This window comes from Schistocerca serialis, chromosome 4 (assembly GCF_023864345.2).
Source record: "Schistocerca serialis cubense isolate TAMUIC-IGC-003099 chromosome 4, iqSchSeri2.2, whole genome shotgun sequence".
Lineage (NCBI taxonomy): Eukaryota > Metazoa > Arthropoda > Insecta > Orthoptera > Acrididae > Schistocerca > Schistocerca serialis.
In genome coordinates, this window is record NC_064641.1 from 620,843,927 (window position 1) to 620,856,972 (window position 13,046).

General features: G+C 39.4%; 1 protein-coding gene across 1 annotated transcript in view; it reads left to right on the plus strand.

Moving 5' to 3' along the window:
* The window catches only part of LOC126474640 (aminopeptidase N-like), a 196,818-nt gene that overhangs the window by 113,695 nt on the left and 70,077 nt on the right, over nucleotides 1–13,046 (plus strand). Inside the window, exon 14 of the mRNA XM_050102118.1 lies at nucleotides 12,439–12,603. Coding sequence (XP_049958075.1) covers nucleotides 12,439–12,603 — 165 coding nt within the window. The remainder of the gene's footprint in view (nucleotides 1–12,438; nucleotides 12,604–13,046) is intronic.

A 13,046-nucleotide genomic window follows, 5' to 3' on the forward strand; every position in this document is an offset into this window, starting at 1 on the left:
CCAGGAAGTTTCATATCAGCGCACACTCTGCTGTCGAGTGAAAATCTCATCCTGATTACGTAATCCTTGGCCATAATGCGATCTTGCAGAGTAATCATTGGGCCATGGAATACGAAGATATGATTGCCCACATCATCACCGAACCTTTGCTTTGGCATACTTGAGACACAGGTTGGAAACAGTGTGTAACAAAACTCATCCGGCCAAATGATAGTTTCCACTGCTCCATAGCCCAGGTTTCATAATTTCGGCGACAAATTTTCCTGTTACAGTCATTTGCATCACTGGTGACTGGTTTTGGACTTCCAGCTCACACTGCAGTTCCCTGCTTGTGGAGCTATCTTCGTATTGTTTTGGTGCTGACCGGATTCGCCAGTGTATCATTCATTTCTCCAGTGACTTTTGCAGCTATCGTCCTCTTCTTTTTCGTCACAATCCTCTTTAATGACTGTTTTGTCACGATTACTCGACACACACTTTCGTCTGCATTGTGACTTTCTTTCTTTTGCTTGCGCCTGTTTCCTGCAATGACGCAGGGTCGGCAAGGTTAAACGGATTTGGCAGGGTTAATTGAAGGGGTGGCCGGATGCCCTTCCTGCCGCCATCCCATACCCCCCAGGTCGGAATTAGTGTACCCCAACTGTCTGTGACTAGTGTAATCCATCAAATAGTGCGAATGTGTTCAGATGTCTGCGAGCCGTGTAACTGAGGCGGGGCGTGGGGACCAGCCCGGTATTCATCTAGTGGGATGTGGAAAACCGCCTAAAAACCATATCCAGGCTGGCCGGCACACCGGCCTCCTTCATTAAGCCGCCGGACGGATTCGATCCGGGGCCGGCGTGCCTACCCGAGTCCAGGAAGCATCGCATTAGTGCACTCGGCTAACCTGGTGGGTCTTTCGACTTCATTGTGACTAAATGGATCATATTTTCCTGCTTTCCCTGTATGTGGTATAAATCTTCAACACAGTGCCTCATGAAAGAACAAACATCTCGGCTACCTTGGTTAGGGATGCATCCACGATACGAGCACCAACAGTTTGCCTACTTTCGAATTCGTGTAGTTGCGTCATAATGCATACACAAGTACACAGAACACTGTTCTGACCATGGCTGAAACTTGCAGTGTGATGCCGTTGATGGTCAAATACAACAGCGCAGCCCTCGGGCTTGGCTAGTATCTGCATTTACAGTTGAGTATGCATTTATTGCGGTGTTGCCATATTTTTTCCAACTGTTGTATGCACTAGGAGCGTAGAAAGTTTTTGAAAGATATAATCTAGCACTTTTCACATGACAGCCCTACTTTACATAGCTTTTTCAGCAATATTCCTAGGACATTACTTTCAGTAACTAACTTCAGTAGTGTATTTCCATGACTCGGTATTGTGTCACATCTTAGCAGACGCAGGGAAAAGTGGAAATTCGTAGAATGCAGGATTAAACGGCCGTGTTTCCATTAATGCTGAAATTTGAGTATGCATGGCCATTAGGCAGAGAATTATGCCTTGGACCACAGGCTAATGCCCATAGAAGAAATATGAGCAATAACAGTGATTTTCCTTTATTTTATCTAATTTTGTTCAGACCAGCTGTTAACCATGTTGGTAACGATGAAGAGTATATTGAAGAAAGAAGTGGGATACTGAAGGACTGAAGAATGACGAGATCCGTTTGAAGATTTTGAAGGCTATAGATATGGCGACAATGAATACTACTGTAGGCAGCTCAGCAGAAGAGGAATGGACGTCTCTAAGAGGGGAGCTGGACATACAAATATAGGTTCGAGGAAGGTAAGAGCGGAGAAACCTTGGGTAAAAGGGGAAATTCAACTGATCAAGAAAGAAGAGAGTATAAAAAAGTTCAGAAAAAAGCAGGGATGTAGCAATATAAGCCATTTAGGAATGAAATAAATAGAAAGTGCAGGGAAGCCAAGTCGAAATGGCTACAGGAAAATGTGAAGAAATCGAAAAAAAAATGATCGTGGGAAGGACAGCCTGAGCATACAGAAAAGACAAAGTAACTTTCCGTAAAATAAAAAGCAAGGACGTCAACATTAAGAGTGCAATAGGCATTCCACTGTTAAACGCAGATGAGAGACTGGATAGGTGGAAAGAGTACAAGTGAAGGCCTCTACAAGGGCGAGGTCTTGTCTCATAACGCAATGAATAAGAAACGGAATTCGATGTGGAAGACATAAGGTATTCAGTGTTAGAGTTTAGAGCTTTGGAAGACTTGCAGTCAAATAAGGGAGAAAGCAAAAAAAATTCTTAAATCATTGGGGCAGTTGCAGTCAAATGACTATTCACGTTGGTGTTTAGGACATATTAGAAGGGAAACTCACCATCAGATTTCCGAAAAAGTAGCATCCACCAATCCTGAAGGTAGAGAGGGCATATAATTGCGAGAAGTGTCGCACAATCAGCTTAGCGTTACATGCATCAAAGTACACTCCTGGAAAAGGAAAAAAGAACACATTGACACCGGTGTGTCAGACCCACCATACTTGCTCCGGACACTGCGAGAGGGCTCTACAAGCAATGATCACACGCACGGCACAGCGGACACACCAGGAACCGCGGTGTTGGCCGTCGAATGGCGCTAGCTGCGCAGCATTTGTGCACCGCCGCCGTCAGTGTCAGCCAGTTTGCCGTGGCATACGGAGATCCATCGTAGTCTTTAACACTGGTAGCATGCCGCGACAGCGTGGACGTGAACCGTATGTGCAGTTGACGGACTTTGAGCGAGGGCGTATAGTGGGCATGCGGGAGGCCGGGTGGACGTACCGCCGAATTGCTCAACACGTGGGGCGTGAGGTCTCCACAGTACATCGATGTTGTCGCCAGTGGTTGGCGGAAGGTGCACGTGCCCGTCGACCTGGGACCGGACCGCAGCGACGCACGGATGCACGCCAAGGCCGTAGGATCCTACGCAGTGCCGTAGGGGACCGCACCGCCACTTCCCAGCACATTAGGGACACTGTTGCTCCTGGGGTATCGGCGAGGACCATTCGCAACCGTCTCCATGAAGCTGGGCTACGGTCCCGCACACCGTTAGGCCGTCTTCCGCTCACGCCCCAACATCGTGCAGCCCGCCTCCAGTGGTGTCGCGACAGGCGTGAATGGAGGGACGAGTGGAGACGTGTCGTCTTCAGCGATGAGAGTCGCTTCTGCCTTGGTGCCAATGATGGTCGTATGCGTGTTTGGCGCCGTGCAGGTGAGCGCCACAATCAGGACTGCATACGACCGAGGCACACAGGGCCAACACCCGGCATCATGGTGTGGGGAGCGATCTCCTACACTGGCCGTACACCACTGGTGATCGTCGAGGGGACACTGAATAGTGCACGGTACATCCAAACCGTCATCGAACCCATCGTTCTACCATTCCTAGACCGGCAAGGGAACTTGCTGTTCCAACAGGACAATGCACGTCCGCATGTATCCCGTGCCATCCAACGTGCTCTAGAAGGTGTAAGTCAACTACCCTGGCCAGCAAGGTCTCCGGATCCGTCCCCCATTGAGCATGTTTGGGACTGGATGAAGCGTCGTCTCACGCGGTCTGCACGTCCAGCACGAACGCTGGTCCAACTGAGGCGCCAGGTGGAAATGGCATGGCAAGCCGTTCCACAGGACTACATCCAGCATCTCTACGATCGTCTCCATGGGAGAATAGCAGCCTGCATTGCTGCGAAAGGTGGATATACACTGTACTAGTGCCGACATTGTGCATGCTCTGTTGCCTGTGTCTATGTGCCTGTGGTTCTGTCAGTGTGATCATGTGATGTATCTGACCCCAGGAATGTGTCAATAAAGTTTCCCCTTCCTGGGACAATGAATTCACGGTGTTCTTATTTCAGTTTCCAGGAGTGTAGTTGACAAAAATAATGTACTGAAGAATGGCAAAGAAAATCGAGAAGCTGTTAGATGACGATCATTTTCGCTTTAGGGTTGGTACAGGCACCAGAGAGGCAATTCTGATGTGATGATAAAGGAAGCAAGATGCATTATTCTTGTCAACTACTTTAATGCATGTAACGCTAAGCTGATTGTGCGACACTTCTTGCAATTATATGCCCTTTCTACCTTCAGGATTGTGTGGATGATAATTTTTCGGAAGTCTGATGGTGAGTTTCCCCTCTAATATGTCCTAAACACCAACTTGAATAGTCATTTGACTGCAAATTCCCCAATGACTTTAGAAATTCCGATGGAATGTAATCTTTGCCTTCTGCCTTATTTGACTGTAAGTCTTCCAAAGCTCTAAACATAATAAAAAACAAGAGGGATCTGTAGTGTGTATTTTTGTAATGTTCGCTCTGCAAAAACGATTTGACTGCTTCAGACTTCTACGAGCACCTACATTGAAAGAAATTTGTGGCTGAAAAAAGTTTTTATCGAATATAGAGGTTAGATGGGTATTTCGCAGACTTTCCAGGTGTTTCTGCGCTTAAAAGGTAGAATCTTCTCAATGGAAGAACAGTGGACGCAGGCCCTAGTACTACCTCGAAATGCGAGTGCAGTTTTTTGTTTGAAACCATTCATACACTGCCAGGGAGAGAAATTTTCTCATCACCATCGTACTTTGGGAACGATAGAGTTTCTGATAACCCTCTCTGTGCTCAAAGCCACATGTTGACTTATGACTAGTAGGCCGTTGCGACCAGCTGTCACTTTAACAGGTGACTTCCGAGTCCTGTTTTGAACGTTGAATACACGGAGTGAGGCCAACGAAAATGCTACAAATATAGTGGAACATTGCGTCCTCTACATAAAGCAAGACTCAGTCGGACTACTGAGTACAACATGTTCTCGGATTAACGGCGACAACGAACCGATCGTTTATCAGAGACATTTTCGGATAATTTATTCGCCGCGAAAAACTGAAGGATTAATTACACATTTGTTACAGAACAGTTCAGCGAACCTTCATGGGTAGGAGGCTGCAAAAGAAATTAATGTTGCTTGCAGCTTCACTAATGATGATACATCGACGAAAGAAACTTGAATTTGCTCGACAGCATCGATACTTGATGTGTTCTGACTGGCAACGGGTAAGGTTCTCCTATAAGTTGCACTTCATGCTTTATCCGTCGAATGAACATCTGAATGTTTCTACATGAAACACTTTGCATCCATGATTGGAAGAGCAAAAGACGATAGGAGCAGCTGTACATTCTAGGGAATATTCCGTAGAATTCTCTAGGACGATGGTCCCATTTTGAAGACGCTCAATTCCTTACAAACTCATCACCAACAAGTAGTTAACGCCCAGTGTTTCTCCTTTTGGAAGGCATCATTTGACTAGTTTGGTTACGAATCTGCAATCAGATGCCACAAGATGTTTGCCTTCTGTTGTGAGGACGAGGTTTACTGGTAGATGATTATTTATTCTGCGAGCGTTTGTATAGCTTTAAGCCTAGTTTACACGACGACACTAGGTTGCAGGCAACTGCGCTACCGGCCACTGCGCATGCTCGCCGCGCGTTTGCGCAACTCGATGGTGAAACTAAACACTTTCGGTGTGTTCGAACTCTGGCGACACTAGTTACATGAATTTTGAGGTTATGTGTGTTCGTAGCGCGTAGATAAACTGAAATATGAAGTGTGGAACGGAGAATAATGTTCGATTTTTGGATATCTATGTTTGTGGGATTTCAGTGATGCTAATTACAAATATAAGCAACATATTGCTGCCATTGAGAACGTCATGTTTCGATCATTAACATAGATGGTTTGACAATAGCTGAGCTGCAGGGCAAAATTTATTGAGTTAGGAGATCATATACAGCTGAAATATATATATATATATATATATATATAAAAGCAAGTGTAATTCTAACTGTGGAAATGCTCTCGTCTACAAGACTAAAATCCCATCGTTCGAGTTGGCCAATTTTTTGTTAAGTAATATTGTTGACAGGAGGGAAGGCTATACAAATTCAAGAAGCTTCATTCTTTATTCGATATTCATCTATTTAAAACGTCGCTACAGTGCTCCCCATTCACATATGGTAGAATTTTGAAATATTGCCACTGTAGAGATCTGTCTTCAAGAGAGTAGTTTGCAAACAATTCTCTTCGTAATGCGGCCTGCTTCGAATTATGTATTGTTGATAATCTTAATAATTATTACAGTCAATGTTAATAATTGTTGGTGTTAATGAAATAGCGTCATCACCAACTAAAACCGTATCTTATAGCATGCCGAGTGTTCTCGATTGTAATGCATGCAATATGATATGTAATTTCAGTTGTTGCGACAGTGCTTCACGCAATACAGTACCTTTATTCCTTATGGCATAATTAACTATTTGGAAGAAACGTGAACAGTTCTGGTGACATTCTAAGATAATTAAAAGAACTTCTTGGGTCTCCTATTATAAATCATTTCAGCAAGGATGCTCAGCAACCGAGCTGACGTCTTTTCTATATCCAGTCACGAATCGAAAGACGTTTCTTATTTTTTTCTTAAGCAGCGATTCCATGCAACAAGCTTTAACTCCATCACAACTCGTTGTGACGTGCAGCTGCCGAAACTTTCATTTCAGACACGACTCAGGAACCCACAAAACGATGAAACTGATGTGTATACTGGGTTCGCAATATCCACAGTCAAATATGAAACCATTTGCGTGCAACTCATTCCACGCAACGAGTGGCGCAACCAGCCGGCCGCGGTGGTCTAGCGGTTCTAGGCGCTCAGTCCGGAGCCGCGCGACTGCTACGGTCGCAGGTTCGAATCCTGCCTCGGGCATGGATGTGTGTGATATCCTTACGTTAGTTAGGTTTAAGTAGTTCTAAGTTCTAGGGGACTGATGACCATAGATGTTAAGTCCCATAGTGCTCAGAGCCATTTGAACCATTTTTGAGTGGCGCAACCCAATGTCATCGTGTAAACAAGGCTTAGTGAGGTGAATGTTAGGAGGAGCTTAGTAGCAGTACGTAGACTGCTTCTAGCAAGTGCTTGGATTAATAGTACATTCATTGTTCTATATAATATTGAAAACGCCTATTATGTATGGATTTAGGGCGAATTTTCCACTGCCCAGAAACATTTGGAAGTTGTGTTGGGCACAGTCGACAGGATGCAGGTAGATGCCTCATACTGCGATGGAATGAGGCACATACAGCGAATGTAGGAGCAATACTGTTGCAGCACCTTCAGATATTTCTGACGTGGCACGATTTATAGTTATCTGATAGTGCAACGACGATCACTTACAGGATCGCAAATCTCTGGTCGGAAGATGAAAGTGAATACTGACTGATCTCCTTAGTCCTTAAAAACATGTTTGAGATCTTGCTGATTGCTGAGGGTACATCTTAAGTCAGTATGGTACTCCTCATCTTTCGGGAATAGGAGTGACAAGTGGGTTTGTTGTTCATTGGAAGTTTCAGTAATAGCCTGGTAACTGAGTGTCTTAAGGAAATAGCAAGGAGGTAGGGATGTAAGGTTAGTGTCCAGTCAGTATGCTTACTAGGGTTTCTCATCCACAATGTAAAGGATACTCTGCCACCAACTACTAAGGGCACTGGGTGTAGCTGACTGCAAACCATTGCTTATATCAGCAGGTTCGACACCTGCTGCCTGGGTTCAGAGATTGTCTTTGGAACCTACACTGCGGCTGACCAAAGTGATCAAGACAGTTAGCCACACACATGAGGTGGAATCTGAGTTAACATTTCACTGCATTGTGCCCAGAACCAATCTCGTTTCTTTGATTTGGAGCCATGTGGAGGATCTGATTCAGAGGCTCATACAATACTGTGATGGTTCTCAATAAGGATTCCTCAATCTACACTGTGGGGTTGGGATTTGTAGGACCCTGCATAATAAGTAGGAGAAAGTTACATGTAAGAATGATCAGTTGATTGATTTGGGGGAGGGCACCAAACATTGAGGTCAACTGTCCCAACGGATTAGGGGAGGATGGAGAAGGAAGTCGGCTGTGCTCTTTCAAAGGAACCACCCCAACATTTGCCTGAAGCGATTTAGGGAAATAGGGAAACCTAAATTAGGATAGCCAGACGTGGGTTTGAACCATTATCCTCCCAAATACGAGTCCAGTGTGCTAACCACAGTGCCATCTCGCACAGTCATTGGAAATGACTACAAGGGTAGAGGAGTACATGTGACGTGTACATGTGGATGTATTAAGGTAGAGAATCCCATCCAAATGTCTGATAAATTATGTTCTTATTACGCAGAGAGATAAATATCAGCCTCATTCATTATAGGATATCGCATTCATCATGGCAGCTTGGAGAAAGAAAAGTTAATGTAGTCCATGGAAATTTCCAAGAACTAGTCTCACTTATGAATGGCGTCAGATCAGAAGTGAATAGGAACAAAAATTTAAATTCCGATTGGAAAGTGTATCCCAAGGATAGTCTGGAAAATAGCATATTCACCCACAAAGTGACAGGATATTAGACCTAAATGTATGCCTCAACATTCCCCTACATTGCAGTTAATGTACATAAAAAATCCAGATTAGTTGCTTAGTACTATGAAACTCCAGCAGTATAGGTTTAGAAAATATGTATTACAATCTAATTGATCAAGTCATAGGAATGCTCCAATATGCAGTGACATAAGAATAAGTGACATAACTGCTACCCCAGAATCATGAATGTTGATAGCAGTTTATCATCTTCACCACAGATCCTTTTCAGACTCAGAAACTTGGCATAGTGGTAAGCGCACTGACTCATACTCAAGGACAGCACGGTTTAAAAGTCTGTTGGGTCATCCAATTCTAAATTGTATACAGTTTCTCTAAACTGCTTTTAATGGAAACAAGGGGAATTGATTTGGAAAGGCCATCATCAAATTTAGTTGATATAAAATGGGGCTACCAACACACATTTTGTGTGCAGCCCCATTTTATATCTGCTATCAGCTGAAATCCAAATCAACATCCAGCATCTCATATTCAATTCAATAAAAAAAGAAAAAAAACGAATTTCGTAAATAAAAATAAATAAAAAGAACAATAAAAGTACAATTTTCACCGAATATAAAAATAGCTTAAAAATCAGAAAAATCTTAAATTTTGGGTGAATATGAAAATAATGAAAATCAATTAATTAAAAATTTTTAACTGAATCAAAATCCCTGCACACAAAAAGAATTAAAGTTTTTTGACAATAAATTTTAACATTATTATTTTTTCTGATAATTTTTTACTAATCTTTATTTTTATTTATACTTTTTTATTATTATATTTTTTAAATTAATGTTTTATTTCAGAAATTATAATAAATAAATACATGACTGCTGTGTGGGACAAATTTAAATTTGATAAAAGCATTTTTAATAAACCAAAAGAGAAAAAATTAAAGGTAATATTAATAAAAATTATTTTAAACCATCTTTAATATAGAATATTTGAGGAGTAAAAAAACGTAATGAAGGTACTGTTATGTGAAATAATATGGTTATGAATCTATTTTTACTTATATAGAAAGTGTTATAGATATTTGGGAAGAAATAGAAGAATCAAATTCTCTGTCTTTTCACTGTAAAAAAATTTGTGAATTATCATGAAAATCGTGATCTTTATTATTACATCTTTATTAAGATAATTATGATTTACCAAAAATTTGGGATTATTGTAATTCGCCAAATATATTAAGTTTTTTAAACTGTCAAGACAAAAGATTAAAGGAAGCACTTGCTTCTAAATTAGCAAAAGAAAATAGAAATTTTTACTTTCATGTCATGTCTAGCCAAATGAAATTTACAAAATCTAAGTCTTAAGGAACTAATTAAAATTAATAAACTAAATAAAATTTCACAACCTTCTTTGTTTACAAGAAATTTTCAGTTTCCTGTTCTCCTTCACAGTCTATAAAAATTTGTTATTTTTACGCTCGTAATACTGTCACAAAATGGTTCTGTAACTTGTTACCATTTTTCTGATACATTTTCTACTTTTGTGTAGATAATACCTGCTAGATTTGTAATAAAATTATTATTATTTAAATGTTCTTTTTGGTGATTTTATTTTATTTCCAAGAAATTCTCATATCGAATATTTTTTTATTTGTAGTACACGTTTTATTTCTAGCACACTTCATTTTCAGCCCCCATTTAGATTAGAAAAATTGAATGACTGTTTAACAAATAATTATAATTTTTGTATGCAAAGACCATATAAAGAAGAAGTTATTAATAGTTAACAACAACAACACCGGAAGTGACTGCATAAGATCGATAAATTCTAATTCCAGAGTAAAAATCTACAATTAATTTGCTTGCCACTCAACAGGAATACAAAAGAATATGAAATTAGACGCTATTTTAATGATAAAAACCCAAGTGATACTTCAGTTTGTATAGTTTCTTATGGTAAAAAGAGTGTAACTTATGATATTCAATACAGAATATAAAGAGAAGATTTAAAAAAAAACTTCTTTAATTTTTATACTTATATTTTGAGGAACTTCTAAAAATAAAATATATATTTAAATCTTTGTTGTGCTCATTCTAGTTCATAATCAGGATCATATTTAACAAGAGCTACTCTAACTTCTACATTTTCAAAAACAATTTTAGCTTCAAATGGTAATGTGTCTTTTATTTCGACACCAGCATTATTTTTATCAGCTCATCTAAGAATAACATCTGCAGCACTAGAACTTGAATTAAAACTAACAGTTAAATCTGTATTTTTGCGTCAATGTTATAGAAATTCTACCAGAGGAATTAGATTTAAATGTTTCTCACACTGCCATCGAAAAATTGTTGTAGGAAGGACAGATATCTATTTACTTTCTATTACACGCAGCTGTTCATAAAGTTCATCAAAGGACATCTTGGAGACAAACAAAGTTTAACGAGGATCAAATGAAGGTTAACAAACGGTCAAACGAAAATTAAACAAAGCACAAACATTAAAAAACATCGGCGTTAAACGTTAAAAATAAAAAAAATAAAATTTTAAAAAATTATCTTAAATTTTTATATTTATTTTTCTAAAAACTTCAAAGAATAATACAAAAACTACTATATAACGTTTTATTATATGTGGCAAATTACAATAATCACTATATGAAACTTTCTGGCAGATTAAAACTGTGCGGCAGACTGAGACTCAAACTTGGGACCTATACCTTTCGTGGGCAAGTGCTCTACCATTATAGCTACCCAAGCATGACTCACGCCCTGTTCTCACAGCTTTACTTCTGCCAGTACCTCGTCTCCTACCTTCCAAACTTTACAGAAGCTCTCCAGCAAACCTTGCAACACTAGCACTCCTGAAAGAAAGGATACTGCAGAGACATGGCCTAGCCACAGCCTAGGGGATGTTTCCAGAATGATATTTTCACTCTGCAGTGGAGTGTGCGCTGATATGAAACTTCCTGATAGATTAAAACTGTGTGCCAGACCGAAACTCGAATTGGGACCTTTGCCTTTCTCGGGCAAGTGCTCTACTGAGTTCGAGTCTCAGTCTGGCACATAGTTTTAATCTGCCTGGAACTTTCACATCAGCACACACTCTGCTGCAGAGTGAAAATCTCGTTCTGGAATCACTATATGTTTTGAGTAAATCATAATAATCACAGTTAAGATGTAATAATAGATGATCCAAAAATGTTTTTATAGTAATGAAAAGGAGAGAATTTGACTTTTCTGTTTTTTCCTGAATAGCTGTAATATTTTCTTGATAAGTAAAAATAAATTCATGACCATATTCTTTCATATAATCAAAAGCCCCTTTTTGTGTTTTACTTCTCAAATATTCTGTATTTGAAGATGGTTTAAAACACAAATATTACATTAAAATTTTTCTCCCTTAGTTTCTTAAAAATATTTTTGTCAGTTTTATTAGTCATATTTTTATTTGTTATTATTTATAAGGAAAACATTTATTAGAAATATTAAAATAATAGAAAATTAAAAAACAAAAATGAAAAATGAAAAATGTTAATATTTGTTCTCCAGAAATTTTAATTATTTTTCATGTGCAGGCTTTTTGATTGACGTAAAAAATTTTAATTTACTGATTTTCATTTATTTTCATATTCAGTTAAAATTTTCATTTTCTGAATTTTTTAAATTAATTTTATTTGTGGTTAAAATATAGTTTTACTGATGTTTACATTTATTTTGTTTATGAAATTCGTTTTTATTTTATTTTCATCAAAATAAGTAAGATGCGGTAGAAATGGATTCGGAAATTGGCTGATATTACACATAAAATGGAGCTGCACATGAAATGCTTGCTGGTAGCTGCATTTTATACCTACTATTTTCCATCCTCATTCTAGTCCAGTCTGCTGTTTTTCACAGCTTATGATCTCATCTACTTTGTCAGTCACTTTTTTCGTTTGTAATTTTGTGTGCATTAGTGAATGAGTAAGCTACTAATGTACTAATACTGTGACTCACTTGAGTGCATCTGTTATGAACAACATTGCTGTTTTTTCAGGGTTGACCCAGACATGAAAAGTGTTGTGTACTGTGAAGGTGTGCGCCAGGGTGGTGATGAGGCATACAACTTCTTGCAGGAGCAGTACCAAAACACCAATGTCATCTCTGAGATGAATGAAATTTCAAGTGCATTCTCATGCCAATCTAATAGTACATCTATCAGGTGAGGAAGCCAGTCTCATCTAAGTGATAAGGATCTTTGATCTTAACTTGATTGTCAGGTAATTTGTTCAGAGGTGGGTTCACTGGAACACCTTCCCACCAAAATATAGAACTCCAATCTGAACTCTAGAACAGAAAAGTATACATACAGACTGATTCTGTGTTTTGTGTCATGGTTACCTAAACAGCATCTTATTTAAAATTGATATTTATTACCAGCAACGAGTACCATCGGAAAGTAAATGCACTGAAAAGTGAGAGTAAGAATTCCAAATCTTTAAAGAGGCCTTGGAAAGAAGTGTAGTCAACTTCTTTAAACAATATTTTTAATGCTCACTTTACTTGAATGAATACTTCTTTCTTTTTACATTTGTGCCATTGTAGCAGAAAACATCCAGACACCAGCAGAAAGCAATAGTATGCTAAATCAGATATCATTATGGG